The following is a 20,769-nucleotide window of genomic DNA, read 5'->3' on the forward strand; positions in this document are numbered from 1 at the left end:
TTTTCGTGGACTCACGCATTCACGGGTTTCTCTGTGGAACATCTCTACCCATTATTCGCGGAAAATTCGCCCATTTGCGGTATTTTTCACTGAGAAATATTCACTAATTACTGTATTTTCATATAATTTTCATGAACAAATGCACTTTTTGTAATAAAACTATTAAAATACTCAGGTATAAGCATTTTTACAGGGTTTTTCTTGTGTTTAAACTATCAAAATGGGCAGTTCTAAGTGTTTTTAGAGGGGTTTTAAGTATTCACGGGTTATAGCTATTTGCGGGGGACGGGTGTTGTGGTACACATCCTCCGCGAATACAGGGGGTTCACTGTACACATCCTCCGCGAATACAGGGGGTTCACTGTACACATCCTCCGCGAATACGGGGCATTCACTGTACACACAAGAATATTTTATCACTGTCGATGTTTCATCTGTAATCACCGTAAAAATGTTTAAAATCTGAATTTCATACATAGGCAAGTCTCAGCATTCTCATCCCAGCCATAGTTTACATTTTAAGTGCCTGTAGTTCTCGTCCCCAGCAAGTTGCTGTGGTTCGATGTAATATAAACACTTAAGTTCTCTCTCTCTCTCTCTCTCTCTCTCTCTCTCTCTCTCTCTCTCTCTCTCTCTCTCTCTCTCATTACATTACTTTAATGGAAAAAACAGCAAAATATCAGTGAAACATTATTTCACTTACAGAATCCATTTATACTGTGCTTAGACTTCGATGTAAAAACCACAGTCTCTCTCTCTCTCTCTCTCTCTCTCTCTCTCAGTATACATATATATTTTGATGAAAAAATACAGTAATTAGTGAATATATAGTGTTGCTCTACAAAAAAAGCTAATTAGGGATCATTTTAGAGATGTTCCAAAGAAAAATCTGCAAATTAATGAGATTTCCCTGCGGACAAGTGAACGATGTGTTCCACAAAAATCAGCGACAAAGTGAACCGTGGAAATGTGAAACGTGTAAAACCAGGCGGGCCACTATTTTTATCATGATTAGATCAGTACAGTATAAATGGACTCTCTAAGTGAAATAACGTGTTACAGATGTTTTGCTTTGTTTTCTCATTTAAGTATTTGTATACTGAGAGACTGCAGAAGGATTTGTTAATAATTTAAATGACCAGCCATGGTTTGATGATGCATGTAGACAAGCCTACCATGACAAACAGACCAAATACAACGCATGGAGACAAAATCATTTAAATGAAAATTGTTATTTTTGTTGAGTCTCCCCAAGCTGTGGATAGAACTTACCATACAGCTGAGAAACTACAGTGAAACTACAATAATTCCTTGAAGAGGAAACTTGAAGGAATTACTCAGCTTCATCTGTGGTGGACCAAATTGGCATCATCTGTCTTTGGGTTAGGCTTGTCTTCTATCTCACCACTACTAACAGCTGTTGGTAGATTGGTTACTGGCCCTAGAGAAAGGGCTTAACTTCTTCATCAAGCTTTTAAAGCTAGGCAGTCAGCTGAGGATGTCCCTCTCCCTGATACTTGTCATTCTAAACCTATTCTTACAAAGTTGGCATTTTGCTCCAGGGATGTTAAGAAAATTCTGGATAATCTTGATAACTGTGGTGGAGAAGAACCTGATGGTTTCTTCCCTTTGTTTTATAAAAAAGTTTCTAGTGTGTTGTCTCCCAAGGTTACTAGATTTTTTAAAGTTTTATGTCAATGTAGTTCTTTGTGGACGAACACAAATACAGTACCTATTCCAAAGAATGGCATATCTGCAGACCACAGTAACTATAAGCCAGTCTCTGTTCTCCCTGTGCTCTCCAAAGTTGCTGAAAAACTTATTTATAAGGCACTAAGTAAGTACTGTTTGTGGAATCTAAAGGATTGTTAGCTGATAGTCAGTATGCATACAGGAAGCAGATGGGTACCTGTGATGCTCTTTTAGACTTTGACATGCCATATGCAAGAGAACCTTGATAAGGGTTTTGAGTGCAGAGTAATTAAAATAGATTTTAGTGCTGCTTTCAATTTAGTAAATCACAAAGTCACTTATTATTAATTTTAGAATCTGGAGTGGGTGGATATGTTTTAGGAGTGCTTCAAGATTTCCTTACAGGTAGGCAGCAGCGAGTTGCTGTGGACAGGATCTTGAGTGAACCAAAACATACTGTGTCTGGAGTTCCACAGGGCAGTGTTCTTGGTCCACTGTTATTTTTAACATATGCAAGTAATATGATTGTAAGCATGGAAAACAAGAGTGTTCAGTATGCCAGTGATTGGGTGTAGTAGTTTCCACTTATGAGAAATGAAGCCGCCCTCAGCCTCAATCAGGACATGGTCTGGATCAGGGAATGGTGCAGTCGGTGGGGTATAAGGCTGAATTCCAGTAAAATGAAAATACTATTGATTAGCAGATCTCATACAGATTTCCTACCCCATCCTGCCCTCAGGTGGATGGAACTTTGCTGATTAAGTCTGAAGCTTTAACTATTCTAGGTGTAACTTTTGATTCACATCTAACTTTTTAGAAACAGCAAATGCCACACGAAAGTTAGGTATTGTTCGTAAGGCCTCATATATTTATAACAGTGATAAAATCAATGCAACCTGCAGTAGGTCATCTGTACTTCCTTTACTGGAATACTGTTCTCCAGTGTGGATGCCTGCTTCTGCCAGAGATTATTGGTGGTAGGTTTCTGTTTCTTAATAATAGCAGTTGTGACTTGGGTTATTGGTGAATGGTCTCTTGTTTGTTACTTTTTCATAAATTCTATTTCAACAGAGATCTTTACTTTTCATAAATTGTATTTCAAAAGATATCTTTCACATTCACAGTTGTTCCTTGATCCCCTTTATCCGCCGATAGCATCCAGATTCGCTGAACTGCAGCACAAACATGCAGTAAATGTGTCTCTGTTGAACTTCTCAGTTCCAGAGGTCCTGTATTCCTTACACTGTTGGACTGTGCAACAGCCTTCCAGAGGATGTCTTGCAGTTGGAACTTCAAAAGTTCAAGTGAAAATGCAATGCATTACTACCCTAATACTATTCTTCTTGCATCTTAATAGATTATGTACGTAGGTGTTTATTAATTTTTTTTTTTTCTTTTAACAAGTGGGATCTCTTCATTCTGTCTTTTCCTTTACTTCCTCTTACTTCTTCCTAATGAACATCATATTCTTTGGAAGCTTGAATTTCAAGTCATTGGCCCCTGTGGGTTTGTTCCATATGAATAGGTTTCATCTACCAAATGATGATAATACTGTACAGAACACAATACTGTATGAGGGCCTATTATGTACACCCTAAATTAAAAGCTGCAAAGCAAAGCTTGTAGTAATTTTTTATTCGCCAGTACCATATGTTTGTTGTATTCTACCCTTATGTACAGACAGACAGTAACAATGAAACTTAATGAAATTTCGTAAACAGCTCATCATTACATTGTAGCTAATTTATGATGTGGAAACTTTACAGTGAAGCTAAGCAAGTCAGAGCTAAGTCACATTCTCCAACCTTATTTTATTCATACAGTTTTGTACATACCTTTTTTTAGTTATTACACTTTAACATCAACATTCCTATATTCTTAATTAAACCTTAGAATCAACAGCTAATTATCATACCATTAATGTAATCTTAGTAAATATGTATGTAACTGCAGTGTTACCCCATGTTTGTTTGACCAACTTTTAAAAGATAAAGGTGTAGATGTAAAAACCACATACTAATGCTTGTATACAGCCTTCTGATCGTTAAATGATAACACTGTACGTACTTTGGTGTAGTGCACTCAAGTGTGCTTGTGCAGGCATGCATACATTACATACAATAAACAATGGAAATTATGCCACAAAACCCTTGTAGAGCACATTGTTGTATTGTAATGTACAGTTATATGTTATTGCATACAATAAACAGTAAAAATTTATGCCTAAAGCACTACAAAACATGCATTTTCACTTAGCAGTAACTCAAAACCAGTGGTACATACCATAGTACTGTAGAGTACTACATTACACTGTACCAAGTAAACCCTGCAATAAGCAACTTCTAATACAGGGAGTCACCAGGTTATAGTGCTTGGCTCACAACGCCATTAACTGGATTTACGGCGCCGTAACCCAATGTTACAGCACTTATATTGCCGTAAACACCATTTATTCCCATTATTATTATGTTCTGGTTTACGGTATTTTTCCGGCTATGGCGCACCTTCGAGAGCAGAACCCCCATTGTAAACCGGGTACTGCCTGTAATAATTTCCCTTGTACAGTAGTTTACTCTGCTGTACAGTGTTGTACCATTCCTTGGCATCATGTAGAACAGAAAATTTTTTTCAGTTACATACAGTTGAAAAATAAGCCATACTGTAAAGCTATTAAGTAATCTGTCAATTATCCAGATTAATAGAGCCTAGGGACTATGGGATAAGGGCAAAATCTGGATAAGGGTAAGTAAAAAAAATCAGTGGGTGTTCAAGGGCAACTCTGTACCTTTCTTCCCCCTACCTTGTCAATACCATATAACTTTAAATGCTAAATATGCTTATGAACAACAGCTGTCACACTTTAAACTGAAAATTTGATGCAAAAAGCAATTATCTGCCTTATTTTTCCATATTTGTAATAAATTCTATAAATACTTTGAAAAAAAAGCAAGCCCCCTCTTTTCTCTTGTGTGTAATGCACAGTACAGTAGACTATACAATGATTGTCATTTGTCTCAAACACTGTAAAATAAAACACTGTAAAATACATCATACCTTACACAGAAAAAAGTAATCCCTTTTTTTCTTTCGTACACAACACGCAATTTGATGGGTTATACAATATTTATCTTTTTGCCAAAAAAATCGTACGTAAAAAAGTAAATACCTTTTGTCACTTATCCAACTCATAATACAATAGGTTACACAGTCAGTACAGTATTTGTAATTTTTTCCCCTTTACGTTATACAAAAAGAAACAAATTAATAAATATAAAGATACTCTGTCTGTCACTTACTTGTGTGCGCTGCTCTTGCGGACGTTTTAAGGAGTTATGAGGATGTTTACTAGTCATTCTCCCCTCCTCCAGCGCAACTGTGTTGTTGAGACTAACATCTTCCGCTGCTTCCTGCGAGTTCCGGAGACATGATTAGAGGGGAACAGGTGTAGAGGTGCCTAGGGGGGTCAGGTTCATTGAAGTGGGCCAGTGACACATCAGATTCTTGGCTGAAGGAGCTCCACATATTAGTGAAAGTAGCAAAAGACATACTCGGCTGTGGTTCCAAGCTGAAGGACTGAGTTACTGAAGAAGAGGATGGTGATGGGCTTCAGGAGCACTGGTTTTGGATGTGAAGCAGCCGTTGAGGGTACTTTAATGAAATGAATGATGATTCTGCTTTGCAGTGACAACCCTTTGATACTCTTGCAATTGAGCAGCAGTGTCCAAGGGCCTAGGGAAGTCGATGGGGTCATGTTAGTATTCTCCAACATCTCAAAAAAAGTTTAGCGAAGGCCATTCACATGTTTTTGTACAAAGACAATCGTGGAACAGCCTTGCCATTGTTGTCTTCAACCACTTCCTCTTCACCATCTTCTGCAGCTGCTATATTGCTGTCGAAGAGTAGTTGGTAGCCAGGGTCACCACCTTTGTCATCCAGCCACACCTGTACATTATCCTCAAGAATTTCGTCGCCTCCGGACATGAGTGTAGCATGGAATTAGTTGACTTCAAACCCCTGGATGTCCATCTTGGCCTCGTCGCCTTTCAGCATATGGTTGCAGGCATGGTTGATGGTCTCTTTGGTGATGTGATTCCAAGTATCAGCAAAGTTTAGATGGCAACTTCAGCGAATACATGTGACAATTCTCCAGTGTCTGTTCCCCTGTCCTCGTCCTCCAATAATACCATCACCTCCTTAAGGAACTTCTCCAGTATAGCCATTTTGTTGCAACAATATCATTGGTTCATTGGGTGAATGAATGCATTCGTATTAGGAGGTAAATACATGACCCTAATGCGACCTTCATTCCCAACCAATTGTGCTGTGTGAGGATGAGCATGTGTATTGTCCATGAGAAGCAAAGCCTTCCACGAAGTCTAGCAATACTGAGGTCTTGTGTCTGATGACAAACAACCTCCTTACAAAACTAGGCAGTGATGCCCACCTGTAGCATTTGCACATAAAAAAACAGACATATGTTTTGGAAAGCTTTCGACTTAGTAAATTCTTTCCTTATCAGCCAAGGTGTTAGTGGGTATGGAGTGATAGAATAGACCAATTTCATCAGCATTGAAGATGTGCCCTAAAACATGGCCTTCTTTCCATCTACTCTCGCAACATGTGGTGAAATTCCTCTTATTCCCTCCTTGGAAGAATCCAAAGTTTTGCCAAGAGTCTTCTTTGGAGATCGCATGTTGAATTTTGAACTGAAACAGCCAACTTCAGATGTCTCAAAGTCCACAATCTTATTCAAGCTTGCGAACTTCATAGCTTCAGCCTCAACTCAGCACTGCTATGTTCATGCCAGCATGTCTGCTGCTGAAACCACACCAATGTTAACTCCTCAGTATCCTCATAATGGCCTTCTGCCATGACCTGAGAGGCTTGACTCCTGGCCATCTTCTTACTGAAGTCTGTTGCATACTACAGTAAACCCCCTGTATTCGCAGGAGATGCGCTCGGACACCCCCTGCACGAATAGTTGAAATCTGCGGATACTTCCCCCTCTAAAAAGGCTTACAACTGCATATCTTGAAAGTTCAAATGCAAATGTATACTTAAAGTATCATCCTACATCAAATATACCGTAAATTATTATCCTATTACTGTATTAATCTTTGAAATTATGGTATTAACCCATAAACGCCTACTGGACATATCATACGTCTAAAACTAAAATTGTCTGTTGGGTGCCAAGTGGGCGTACCGTCGTCGACTACAAAAATTTCAACCTTCGGTCAAATTTGACTTCGACCGAAATGGTCGAAAAACGCAATTGTAAGCTAAAACTCTTACATTCTAGTAATATTCAATCATGTACCTTCATTTTGCAACAAATTGAAGTCTCTAGCACAATATTTCGATTTATGGTGAATTTTTGAAAAAACTTTTTCTTACGCCCGCACAGTAACTCGGCCGAAAATTTCAGAAATTCTTTCGTCATTTTGTCGTAAATTTTGCACTGTTCTGTTTTAGCCGTTACATAAAGCTTTATATATGAAAATGTGTGCAATTTCATGTACAATACAACAGAAAATAACTCATGGTTGTAGCTTCTATCAGTTTTGAAATATTTTCATATAAATCTCGATAACTGCCAAAATTTCAACCTTCGGTCAACTTTGACTCGACAGAAATTGTCAAAAAACGCAATTTTAAGCTAAAACTCTTACATTCTAGTAATATTCAATCATGTACCTTCATTTTGCAACAAACTGGAAGTCTCTAGCACAATATTTCGATTTATGGTGAATTTCTGAAAAAAAAAATTTTTCCCTTACGTCTGCTGTGTGGTAACTCGGCCTAACATCTCAGAAATTCTTTCGTCATGTTGTCGTAATGTTTGCATCGTTTTACATTAGTCGTTACATAAACTTTTATATATGAAAATGTGCGCAATTTCATGTAGAATACAACAGAAGATAGCTCATGGTTGTAGCTTTTATCAGTTTTGAAATATTATCACATAAATCACGATAACTGCCAAAATTTCACCCTTCGGTCAACTTTAACGCGACCGAAATGGTCAAAAACCGCAATTGTAAGCTAAAACTCTTACATTCTAGTAATATTCAATCGTTTACCTTCATTTTGCAATAAATTGGAAGTCTCTAGCACAATATTTTGATTTATGGTGAATTTTTTAAAAAAAAACATTTTCCTTACGTCTGCTTGCGTAACTTTCGGCGAACATCTCGGAAATTCTTTCGTCATTTTGTCGTAATATTTGCACGTTTTATATTAGTCGTTACATAAAGTTTTATATATGAAAATGTGCGCAATTTCATGTACAATACAACAGAAAATAACTCATGGTTGTAGCTTTTATCAGTTTTGAAATGTTTTCATATAAATCACGATAAATAGAAAAAAATTCAACTTTCAGTCAACTTTAACTCGACCGAAATGGTCGAAAACTGCAATTGTAAGCTAAAACACTTACAGTCTAGTAATATTCAATCAATTAGCTTCATTTTTCAACAAACGGGGAGTCTCTAGCACAATATTTCGATTTATGGTGAATTTTTAAAAAACATTTTTTACGCCCGCCATTTAATTCATGCATCATTTTGTGATAATATTTTCTTTGTGTTGCTTTGATCGTTTTACAATTTGTTATATACCAAAATCATACGCAATTTAGTGTACAATACAACTAAAAAAATTAACTCATTAGCTTTAACCGTTTTTGCTTACAGAAAATTTGTATACAATTATATAAGAGTTTTTTTTGCTGTCATATATTCTAGTATTTTATATGATGATATTTTTCATTTCTGATGGTTGCATACTAAACTTCAGGCAACATTCTGGTAAAAAAAAGGAGCCAAAAGGAACTCTTAATCTTAAAAACTAAGCGTGCTGTGATTTTTTGAAAAAAAACTTTTTTCTTCAGTAGCTAACTCACTGAACTTCGCTGGCATACGGAGACGTTTTTGCAAAAAGAAGCTCAGCGTTTAAGGGTTAAAATATAATTTCAAAGTCATCTTAAATATTAGTACCCTTAAAAGTATATACAGTACATACATACTTCTAAGCCTTCCAGCCAAAGTAGAGAGAAAGAGAGTTACCACTTCAACTTACTGTATATCTAACAAGGCTGGCTGGGGCAAAAGAAAGAAAAGAGAGAGAGAGAATGGAGAGTATCTCTTTAATCTCTCTGACAACAAAAAAATTTATATGTTTGTTTTTTGTCTCCCAAATGTGTAGTACCTTTACTACACATTTTTAAAACACTATGAACACACAAACACAAACAGTATCTTTTTTGTCTACCTTTACTACACATTTTTAAAACACTGTGAACACACTTTTAAAACACTATGAACACACACACATAAAAAGTATCTTATCTTTTCCTGAGAGAGAGAGAAAGGGCTGAATTAATTATCTGTTTATCTATCTATCCATTTCTCACATTAGCAGAGAGAGAGAATAATTCGTTACAATATCAAAGGTTTAAACCTTGAGCTTCTGAGGGCAACACTTCTCACTTCTTCCTCTGGCCAATACGTCAAACTGTCAAGTAAATTGACGTTTACCTTCCACCCTCCTTTCTCAAGTTGAGGAAAAGAAAAAATATTGGGAATCACTGTTTGTTCGTTTAAAATGTTAAATAATTTACTACACAAATGCATGGAAAATATATTATATTATTTTATTATTATTATATTATCATTATTATTATTATTATTATTATTATTATTTAATATTAATATTTGAAAATTAGTACTTATTAGGTAACTCATTTATTTACCATACAAAAGAAACATACGTCCATATTACGTCAGAAAAATTCTCTCGTCTAAATAAGAGAGTGAGAAGTATTATTTTTATTATTCAGTGTTATTATTTAATCTTATTAAACTTATAATTAATATTTGAAAAGTAGTACTGTAAGTCATCATTTCATCATAAAATGTACTCTCTAAAATGGTTATACTATCATCCTGAAACATTTATATGATCATTTTGATATAATTTCAATAATACTTTAATATAATTTTAATATTTCAATAGTATCAATTCTGAGCATCTATCTTCACTTTTAATGAGGTCCAGGTCCATCCTGAATGGAGGGGAGAAAACCAGTTTCTCTCTCTCTCTGAATTACGTATTGTGTCTTACAGTATTATTATTTAAGCTTATTAACCCTTTAACGCCAAAGCCCTATTTAGCTAAAAAACGTCTCCGTATGCCAGCGGTGTCAGGTGAGTTAGCGCCGAAGCGGAAAAAAGTTTTTCAAAAATCGTGAGCACGCTTAGTTTTTAAGATTAAGAGTTCATTTTGCCTCCTTTTTTTGTCATTGCCTGAAGTTTAGTATGCAACCATCAGAAATGAAAAAAAATATCATTATCATATATAAATATTGGAATATATGACAGCAAAAAAAAAACTCATATAATTGTATACGATTTATATAATTGTATACAAATCGCGCTGTAAGCAAAGTGGTTAAAGCTAATGGGTTAATATTTTTTTAGTTTAATTTTACACTAAATTGCGATGATTTTGGTATATAACAAATTTTAAAACGATCAAAGCAACACAGAGAAAATATTATCACAAAATGATGCATGAATTCGTAACGCCAGGATGTAAAAAATGTTTTTTAAAAAATTCACCATAAATCGAAAATATTGTGCTAGAGACTTCCCGTTTGTTGAAAAATGAAGCTAATTGATTGAATATTACTAAACTGTAAGTGTTTTAGCCTACAATTGCAGTTTTCGACCATTTCGGTCGAGTTAAAGTTGACCAAAAGTCGAATTTTTTCTATTGTGATTTATATGGAAATATTTCAAAACTGATAAATGCTACAACCATGAGTTATTTTCTGTTGTATTCTACATGAAATTGCGCACATTTTCATATATAAAACTTTATGTAACGACTAATATAAAGCGTTGCAAATATTACGACAACGAGACGAAAGAATTTCTGAGATGTTCGGCCGAGTTACCAGCATGAGACGAAGGAAAATGTTTTTTTTCAAAATTCACCATAAATGGAAATATTGTGCTAGAGACTTCCAATTTATTGCCAAATGAAGTTAAACGATTGAATATTACTAGAATGTAAGAGGTTTAGCTTACAATTGCGTTGTTTACCATTTAAGTCGAGTTAAAGTTGACCGAAGGTTGAAATTTTGGCTAGTTATCGTGATTTATGTGAAAATATTTCAAAACCGATAAAAGCTACAACCATGAGCTATTTTCTGTTGTATTCTACATGAAATTGCACACATTTTCATATATAAAAGTTTATGTAACGACTTATGTAAAACGATGCAAACATTACGACAACATGACGAAAGAATTTCTGAGATGTTCGGCGAGTTTACCGCAGCGCAGAGCATATTTTTTTTTTTTTTTTCAGAAATTCACCATAAATCGAAATATTGTGCTAGAGACTTCCAGTTTGTTGCAAAATGAAGGTACATGATTGAATATTACTAGAATGTAAGAGTTTTTAGCTTATAATTGCATTTTTGACCATTTCGGTCAAGTTAAAGTTGACCAAGCTTGAAATTTTGGCAGTTATCGTGATTTATATGAAAATATTTCAAAACTGATAAAAGCTATAACCATGAGTTATTTTCTGTTGTATTCTACATGAAATTGCGCACATTTCCATATGTAAAACTTTATGTAACGACTAATATGAAAACAGTGCAAACATTACGACAACGTGTGAAAGAATTTCTGGCGCTGGCGTAAGGAAAAAGTTTTTCAAAATTCACCATAAATCGAAATATTGTGCTAGAGACTTCCAATTGGTTGCAAAATGAAGGTAAATGATTGAATATTACTAGATCGTAAGAGTTTTAGCTTAAAATTGCGTTTTTTACCATTTTGGGTCGAGTCAAAGTTGACCGAAGGTTGAAATTTTGGCAGTTATCATGGTTTATATGAAAATGTTTCCAAACTGATAAAAGCTACAACCATGGGTTGTATTTTGCTGTATTTTACATGAAATTGCGCACATTTTCATATATAAAACTTTATGTAACGGCTAATATAGAACAGTGCAAAAATTACGACAAAATGATGAAAGAATTTATGAAATTTTCGGCAGAGTTACCACCCGTGCATAAGAAAAATGTTTTTTTCAAAAATTCACCATAAATCGAAATATTGTGCTAGAGACTTCAATTTGTTGCAAAATGAAGGTACATGATTGAATATTACTAGAATGTAAGAGTTTTAGCTTACAATTGCGTTTTTGACCATTTTGGTCAAGTCAAAGTTGACGAAGGTTGAAATTTTTGTAGTCGGCGTATTATCGTCACTTGGCACCCAACAGACAATTTTAGTCGGCGTATGATATGTCCAATAGGCGTTTAAGGGTTAATCTTAATAATATTTGAGAATTAGTAAATAATTTTTTTTAAATGTATTTAGTCATGAAAATGACATCAAAATACACTAATTAGTGAATATTTCTCAACAAAAAAGTAAAAAAATTGCTGAATTTTTCACGAATAATTTACAGATATGTTCCACAGAAAATCCCTTGAATTATGAGATTGAATAAGGGGTTTATTGTAGAAAGAATAGTAGAAGGGAGGTTGAGAGAGTTGATAGATACACATGAGCAGCAGTTTGGGTTTATGAAAGGAAAGAGCACAGTGGATGCTATTTTTATAGTAAGACAAGTCCAAGAGAAACATTTAGAAGGAAACAGGAGAGTTTACATGTGTTCTGTGGATCTTGAAAAGGTGTATGACCGGGTACCGAGAAGAATAGTTTGAGTAAAAAAGCCACAATAATGTAATTGATAAACTATTTTTCAAGATACAAAAAAGGGATAAAAACAAAGGAGCTTTCGACCGTTTGCGCAACGGTCCTCTTCAGCCAACGGTCGAAAGCTCCCTTGTTTTTATCCCTTTTTTGTATTTTTTTGTATCTTGAAAAATACAGTTTATCAGTTACATTATTGTGGCGATTTTACTCATTATTTTCAATCACAATATAGTGATGCACCACAAAAGAGTAGCTTATTGGTGTTTGAAAAAGAGAGGAGGACCAGAGAAGTTGGTAAGGTTAGTGAAGATGATGTATGAGGGGGCAAGAACCAGTGTACAGACAAAATATGGGAAGACTGAGGCATTCCTTGTGGAGCTTGGCCTCCATCAGGGATCAGCTCTGAATCCATTCTTGTTCCTCATCATTATAGACACTTTGACATCAAATTTAGGGAACAACAAAGAACTGTAGGGAACTGATGTTTGCTGATGATTTAGTCATTATACAAGACACAGAAAAAGAACTGCAAGAAAGGTTTTTAGCATGGAAAGGAGTCCTAGAAAAGAAAGGGTTGAAAGTGAACATTGGAAAGACAGAGTTAATGATTAGTAGTAAGGAAGGCATGAAAAAGTAACATTCAAGTGGAAGATGGTAGTGCTAACACAGAACGATGAATTTAACTACTTGGGATCAATAGAAGCAGAGGAGGGAGGTATTGAAAGTAGTGACAGAGAGTGAAAGAAGCATGGTGAAAATGGAGGAAGTAACTGGAGTTGTTTTAGACAAGAAAAGGCCATTAAGGCTCAAAATGAAAATTTATAAGACTGTTATCAGGTCCGTACTATTATATGGGGGCAGAAACTTGGGCACTTAAGAGGAAAGAAAGGGACTGTTGGAAAAGAACTGAGATGAGGTTGGTGAGATGGGCTACTGAAATATCACTACTGGGATCACTACTGGAAAGGAGGGAGAGTCAAGATATAAGAAGAATGTGTGGTATATATAATGTAAAGGAGAAGGCTGGGGAAGCTCATCTGAGATACTATGGCAATGTAATAAGAAGAGAGGAGGGGAACCAATCAAAGAGAGCTAAGAACCTGCCAGTGATGGGGAGGAGGGTGTGGGGTCAGCGGATCAGATGGATGGATGTGGTGAGGAGAGATATGGGTGAGGTGGGACTGGGAAGAAGATGCAAGGAATAGAAACAGATGGAGAAAGTTGACTCAGCGGCTGACCCTGCTATACAGTGGGATTAATAAGATCATAAAGTAGTAGTAGTCCCTGGGTTCAATTCGGCTCCAACTTATGGCAATCTGTACTTCAGTGCTTTTTCAATTATATTCATAAAAAATCAGTTCCAGGTTATGGCTGATGATCCAAAGCTACAGCACCTTAACTCAGATTACGGTATATTTTTCCAAACTTTTTCATAACCCAGGGACTGCTTATATATATATATATATATATATATATATATATATATATATATATATATATATATATATATATATATATATATATATATATATATATATATATATACAAGGTAGAAAATAACTCAGTTCCGACTTACGACGTTCCCGAGTTTTAAATATTTTCAAATATATTCATCAGAAATTATTTCAAAATTTAACGCATGTTCGGGTTACGAAAAATGCGTCGTCAAAAACGATCCGACGGAAGAAATATGGCCCCAAAACGGCAGAATAATCATAATTTGAAGGTTTTTATGTAAAAACTCAATAATAATGCAGTTTACATCGTTTTCAATGCACCCAGAGCATTAAAAGTAAGGTTTCTTATGATTTTTGGCGATTTTTTGACGATTTTCCGCTTACGACGATTTTTCGAAATTCTTTGACGTTATAAGTAAAGAAGCATCTGTTTATATTAGTCGTAAACCGGGACCGCTTTTATATATACAGTGGTACCCGGTTTCGGCGCTAATCCGTTCTAGAAGGAATGTCGAGATTCGATTTTATCGAATTCGAATCAATTTCGATTTTAAGAAATAACTGAAAATGGATTAATCCGTTCTGACCACCAGTCACTACTCCAACCTTGTCTTTTATACAAAAACACTACACACGTTACAATTAAATAAGTTCAGAGTTAAATAACTTACCTTATTAAAAGTCTTCTTACAGTTTTAAATGCATACTGTATAAAAAAATTGGCCTACCAGTGGTAGACCGAGCGCTGCAGGCTAGGCTAGGCAGCCCATATGCACTCCAGAATGTACAGTACTGTACTGTAACGGTGCAAACAAAACTGTTGTTAATGATAGATACAATGAAAAACAAGCCTGGTCATTACATTAAATTAATAATATAATATTAAAAATAAGCTCGAATGTACTGTAGAGTCTGTTATAAAAATTAAGAAAAAGTCTTAAGTTACGTCGGCATCGGCAGCTTGAAAAAAGCGCGAATGTAAACAAACCAGGGCGCCGTCCTGGTGGCGTATCGCTACTACTGTAATTACATAAACATTGTGTCGTTCAGGATTGTATTAATTTATGGTAAATTCCATTCAGAGTCTACTGTAATGTATAAAATCACTGAAAAAACATCTTTCAATAAATGTTATGATACCCTAACAAGTATTTTTCAATAAAATATCCTTGTAAGCAGAATCCCCGAGTTAACCTTAGGCTAACCCCTTCTTTACCGAGAATATTACGGCATTCACTAACGGACAGCACACGTAAACATTGCATTCGCTACAGAAATGCACAAGTGCGCCTCTGTCTAAAAAAATCGAGCATGAGACTATTCCTTGTAAGCAGAATCTCGAGTTAACCTCAGGCTAAGCTCTTCTTTACTGAGAACCTTACGGCATTCACTAACGAACAGCACACGTAAACATTGCATTCGCTACAGAAATGCACAAGTGTGCCTCTGTCTAAAAAAAAAAAAAAAATCGAGCATGAAAATGTTCCTTGTATGTAAGCAGAATCTCTGAGTTAACCTCAGGCTAAGCTCTTCTTTACCGAGAACCTTACGGCATTCACTAACGAACAGCACACGTAAACATTGCATTCGCTACAGAAATGCACAAGGGTGCCTCTGTCTAAAAAAAAAAAAATCGAGCATGAGACTGTTCCTTGTATGTAAGCAGAATCTCTGAGTTAACCTCAGGCTAAGCTCTTCTTTACCGAAGAACCGTAAGGCATTCACTAACTAACAGCACATGTAAACATTGCATTCGCTACAGAAATGCAAACGTGCGCCTGTCTAAAAAAAAAAAAAAAAAAAAACACCAACATGAGACTGTAGCCTATGCGCTGCAGTTGCACTTGTTACAAATTAGTGTATGTACGTAATACCATACTGTATGTACTAAATTTTCGTCATCAATTATTGTTACATATGTACAGAATGTGTATCCAAATGTCTGAATGTACAGCACTGTCAAATGTCTTACAGTAGACAGCCAGCAATGTTTTGCTTCATCATACACCTGGCAGCAGTGGACAACCTCCGATGCTTTGTTTTTCTATGTACCGTAGTAGAAATCTTAAAGAGGCCTACCACCTCCGTGTACCCGACACGTTATTATGCAATATTAAACGGGTAAAAAAATGGAGTTTTGAGGGAGAGAGGAAGTTACTGTACAGTAACCCAACATAGACAACACAAAATCTTAAGAGGCCTACCACCTCCGTGTACCCGTTACTATGCAATATTAAACTGGTAAAAATATGGAGTTTTGAGGGAGAGAGAAGTAATCACAAAATCTAAGAGGCCTACCCCGTCGTGTACCCGTTACTATGCAATGTTAAAGGGATAAACAAGAAAACCAGAAATTAACTCATTTTTCATTTTATTATTGCACTGTAAGTACTTAATGATTATTAAAACTAGTCTACAAAGGAATCCTTAATACTAGCACAAACATAAGACTTAATACTACTGTATACTTAACACTACTTAATACTGTACGTACGTTGCTACTGACTATGGACTGTACACCTTACACCTAAATTGAAATGTACAGTACTGTACACGTTCTAATGCTACACCTAAATTGAAATTACTGTACACTATTTACTGTACACGTTCTACTGCTACTCTTAAATTTACTGTACTGTACACTCTGTTACACAGCTGCTCCTCTCCAGGACTTGCACGCAACGAAGTGTAAACCTGTGGAATAAACACAAAATCAAATGTAGAAATGGTTTGAGCTGTAGGCTAATTTACAAAAAAACCCTTAATCTTACTGTATGCACAAGCATTTCCAGGTCACTTATAATCACAAAAACTTTTTCACAACCAGTAGGCTACAGCTTTATCCATACTGTACCTTGACGTTGATGAATATGTACAGTTGCCCCTCACACAAGCACTGAACTCCTCCAGGACTTTCATTCAACGAAGAGTAAACCTGTGGAATAAACACAAAATCAAATGTAAAAATGGTTTGAGCTGTAGGCTAATCTACAAAAGAATCCTTAATCTTACTGTACAAGCATTTCCAGGTCACTTATAATCAAATTAAAAACTTTTTCACAACCAGTAGGCTACAGCTTTATCCATACCTTGACGTTGATGAATATGAACAGTTGCCCCCACACAAGAACTGAACTCCTCCAGGAACTTCACTCAATTACTGCACAGTAATCTGTGGATTAAACACAAAATAACATGTAGAAACATCATTTCCTGTTATGAGCTGTAATAATACACAAAAGCCTTAATCTTACAAGCATCTTTAGGTCATTTATAAACATTAAAAGGTTTTAACAACTATTACGGCATGGCCCATACCTTGACACTCATGAACAGCTCAGATGAACAGCCCAGACTCAATGGCTTTGGGAGATTCATTCAATGGAGTGCAGTACTGTACAGTAACCTGTGGATTAAACACAAATTGAAATGTACTGTTAGTAACTCAATGTGTACTGTATTTATGGCACCTTTCATTGCTTTAACTTGCATGAATAAATATTCACTGTACTGTATCTCTAGGTCATTTATAAACACTAATAAAAGTTTTTAACCACGACAGTAGGGCCCATACCTTGGCATTGATGAGGATCTGGATCTGTGGAGATGGATGTGAGAGGAGGTATGGAGAGAGCATCACTGGTTGGAAGGGAATCTCCTTCCATACAGTCTGATTGCTGCTCTTCAGGAGATTCCTCTTTTCTCTGTTTTTGGCACTGGGACCGGGCTGGTTTTCTTCTTTAGAAAAAAAACCTGTACAGGGTCGTCTGCTGTTGACGTTTTTCAGGTGTTTCCTGTACACATTGACTAAGTTGTCGTCAACATAGTCAATAGCCCGGTTCACTACAGCCTTGTCATGGTGATGCTTCTCGAAGAATTCCTGGAATTTCTCCCAGTGCATCAGCATCTCCTTGATTTCTTTAGTGCCTGTAGTAGGCACCTCCTTGCTCTCCTCCTCTTCAGACACCTCCTCAGCCAAAACCTTCTGCTGCTCCTTGTGAAGTTCCTGGAGTTCCTCTGTTGTCAGCTCCGTGTTGTGTTCTGCCACCAGCTCCTCTACATCATCAGAACTCACCTCCAAGCCCATGGACTTTGCCACAGAAACAATTTCCTCAACATCAGCGTCAGGCAGAGGAAGGGGTTCAGCTTCAGGGTCATCTCCAAGCTGACTTGGGGAATCAAAACCCTCGAAGTCCCTAAGAGGAGCCCCATCAGGCCAAAGGTTTCTCCAGCCTGCTGTAAGGGTCCTCTTAGAAACTTTTGGCCCATGCTTTATTTATCAGCCTAACACAACTGAGGATGTGGAAATGTTCCTTCCAAAATTCAGTAAGTGTTAGGCTGGTTTCACTGGTGACTTCAAAACACCTTTGGAAGAGTGCCTTGGTGTACAGCTTTTTGAAGTTTGCAATGATCTGCTGGTCCATGGGCTGGAGTAGTGAGGTAGTTCTGGGTGGCAAAAACTTGACCTTAAGCCAGCTGAACTCGTCAGCCAGCTCATATTCCATGTCGGGGGGGTGGGCAGGGGCATTGTCCATGACGAGGAGTGCTTTCAGTGGCAAACCTTTCTCTTCGAGGTATTCCTTGATAGTGGGGGCACACACTTCAGAAACCCACTCTCGAAAGATTTGCCTAGTTACCCAGGCCTTAGCATTTGATTTCCACATTACATTCAGCTTATTTTTAAGAACTTTATGTTTCTTAAAAACTCTGGGGGTTTCGGAGTGATACACTAGCAGAGGCTTGATTTTAAGGTCCCCACTAGCGTTTGCACACAACAGTAGAGTTAACCTATCCTTCATGGGTTTATGGCCAGGCAATTTCTTCTCCTCTTTTGTAATATAGGTCCTCTTTGGCATTTTCTTCCAAAAGAGGCCTGTCTCATCACAATTGAACACTTGGTTTGATACGAAACCATTCTCATCCACGTACTGCTGGAATTCAGTCACGCACTTTTCTGCAGCTTTCTTATCAGCACTCGCTGCCTCCCATGCCTAACAACACTGTGGATGCCACTTCTTTTCTTAAACCTATCAAACCATCCACGACTGGCCATAAACTCATGATCGGTACTCCGAACCTGGTGTACTTTTATCAAGTCAGTGTGCAAACTTTTGGCCTTCGCACAAATCATGGCCTCAGATACGCTATCCCTGCAAGCTGTTTTTCATTGACCCAAACTAATAACAGTTTCTCAATTTCCTCTATTACGGGGGGCCTCTGCTTCATCAAACGTAACCCCTTAGCAACACTAGCACTCTTAATGGCTTCTTTGTTCTTTAAAAATGTGCTGATGGTGGACCTGGGTAACCTATACTCCAACGCTAAATCAGTCACACTAATGCCCCTTTCATACTTTTCAATTACCTCCTTCTTCAGTTCAATAGTAGTCCTCACAGTCTTCCTCTTCTGCTTATCAGCTGTGGCTGGCTTGGGACCCATGATTCGAGAGAATGTAGAATTTTGCAGGAGACAAAAAATTCACCTGTACAAGCCTGCACTTCTTTTTCAAACAGCAGCGGCAGCGTGAGTGGGCTTTAAGTGCTTTTAAATGCGTGGGAAGAACGCCAACGCCAACTAGCGGTGGCGTTACCAAAACACTTTTGTTTACAAACATCATATGTTTAAATCGACGGGTCGGATCAAGCGTCTGGCGTCGGTCGGATTCGGTTTTTGTTCGGGAACCGGAGCAAAGTTTTCTCGGCATTTCGTGTCGGAACCGATTTTGTCGAGTTTGATGCGGTCGAAGACCGGGGTTCCACTGTACATGAAAATACCATTTCATATATATATACAACAAATATAATATGGTTATATATATATTTATATATTTTATATATACATATATATATATATATCATACCTATATATATATATATATATATAAATATAATACATATAAACTCTTATATATATAACATCAATATTTATATATATTATGCAACATATATAATATATATATATATATTTATATATATATATATATAAATATATATATACTATCTATATATATAACTATATATAAATATATATATTTATATAGTGTGTGTGTGTGTGTGTTTGTGTGTGTGTGTAGATTACTGGTCACTTTTACAGAAAATGTAATTCTAATAGCCAAGTACCCAAAAAATATCGAATTCTTGTAGCTTTTTGGATATGCTTGTAACTTTTCATAAAATATCCAACGGAAGAAATAAGTGCCCGTGAACAGCTGGTCACGGGCGAACTCACATTACCATATTCAAAATGGAGGTAAGCATTAAAAACCTGACCACAAGAAGGATAAAAGTGTATTACCTCTTGTACATACATATACCTGTCACAAGTTTTCAGATATATTTATTAGAGCTGGAAAAGACCCATCCTCACCATCTGTATCCAAGTGGGCAATCATTTTTATTGCTTTTTAGGCTGAAGTATATATTTAGAATCTACTGGTCACTTTTACCAGACGGTTGGATATTTTGTACAATAGTTACAAGCATATCCAAAAAAGCTTTAACTGTTTTGCTAGACAGTTAAGAGGGCATTGTGGCTATTAGAATTACATGTGTCTGGTAAAGTGACCAATATTTACATATATATTTTTTTCAGCCTGAAAAGCAATAAAAACTATTGCCAATGACTCGATGGTGAGGATGGGTCTATTCCAGCTCAGATAAATATATCTGAAAACGATTTTTTTAAAAAACTGTATGTATGTACAAGAGGTAATAGACTTTTATCCTTTCGTGGTCAGGTCGACGCTTTTGACCTCCTTGTGAATATGGTAATGTTGGGTTCACTTCCCGCGACCGGTGATTCACAGGCTCTTCAATTTCTTCCATTTGGATATTTTCATGGGCCGTAGTTACAAGCATATCCAAAAAGGGCAAAGA

The 20,769-nt window shown here is 36.5% G+C and overlaps 1 protein-coding gene across 1 annotated transcript; it reads right to left on the reverse strand.

Annotated features, from left to right (window-relative positions):
• Positions 1-17,231: 17,231 nt before the first annotated feature.
• On the reverse strand, positions 17,232-18,750 carry LOC136843730 (tigger transposable element-derived protein 1-like). The gene is made up of 3 exons (XM_067112369.1): positions 18,284-18,750; positions 17,469-18,090; positions 17,232-17,300 (listed from the first exon to the last, which is right to left on the reverse strand). The coding sequence occupies exons 1-3, from the start codon at positions 18,748-18,750 to the stop codon at positions 17,232-17,234; spliced, it is 1,158 nt and encodes a 385-aa protein (XP_066968470.1).
• Between the last annotated feature and the right edge of the window lie 2,019 nt (positions 18,751-20,769).

The sequence above is a fragment of the Macrobrachium rosenbergii genome, chromosome 2 (assembly GCF_040412425.1).
Source record: "Macrobrachium rosenbergii isolate ZJJX-2024 chromosome 2, ASM4041242v1, whole genome shotgun sequence".
Lineage (NCBI taxonomy): Eukaryota > Metazoa > Arthropoda > Malacostraca > Decapoda > Palaemonidae > Macrobrachium > Macrobrachium rosenbergii.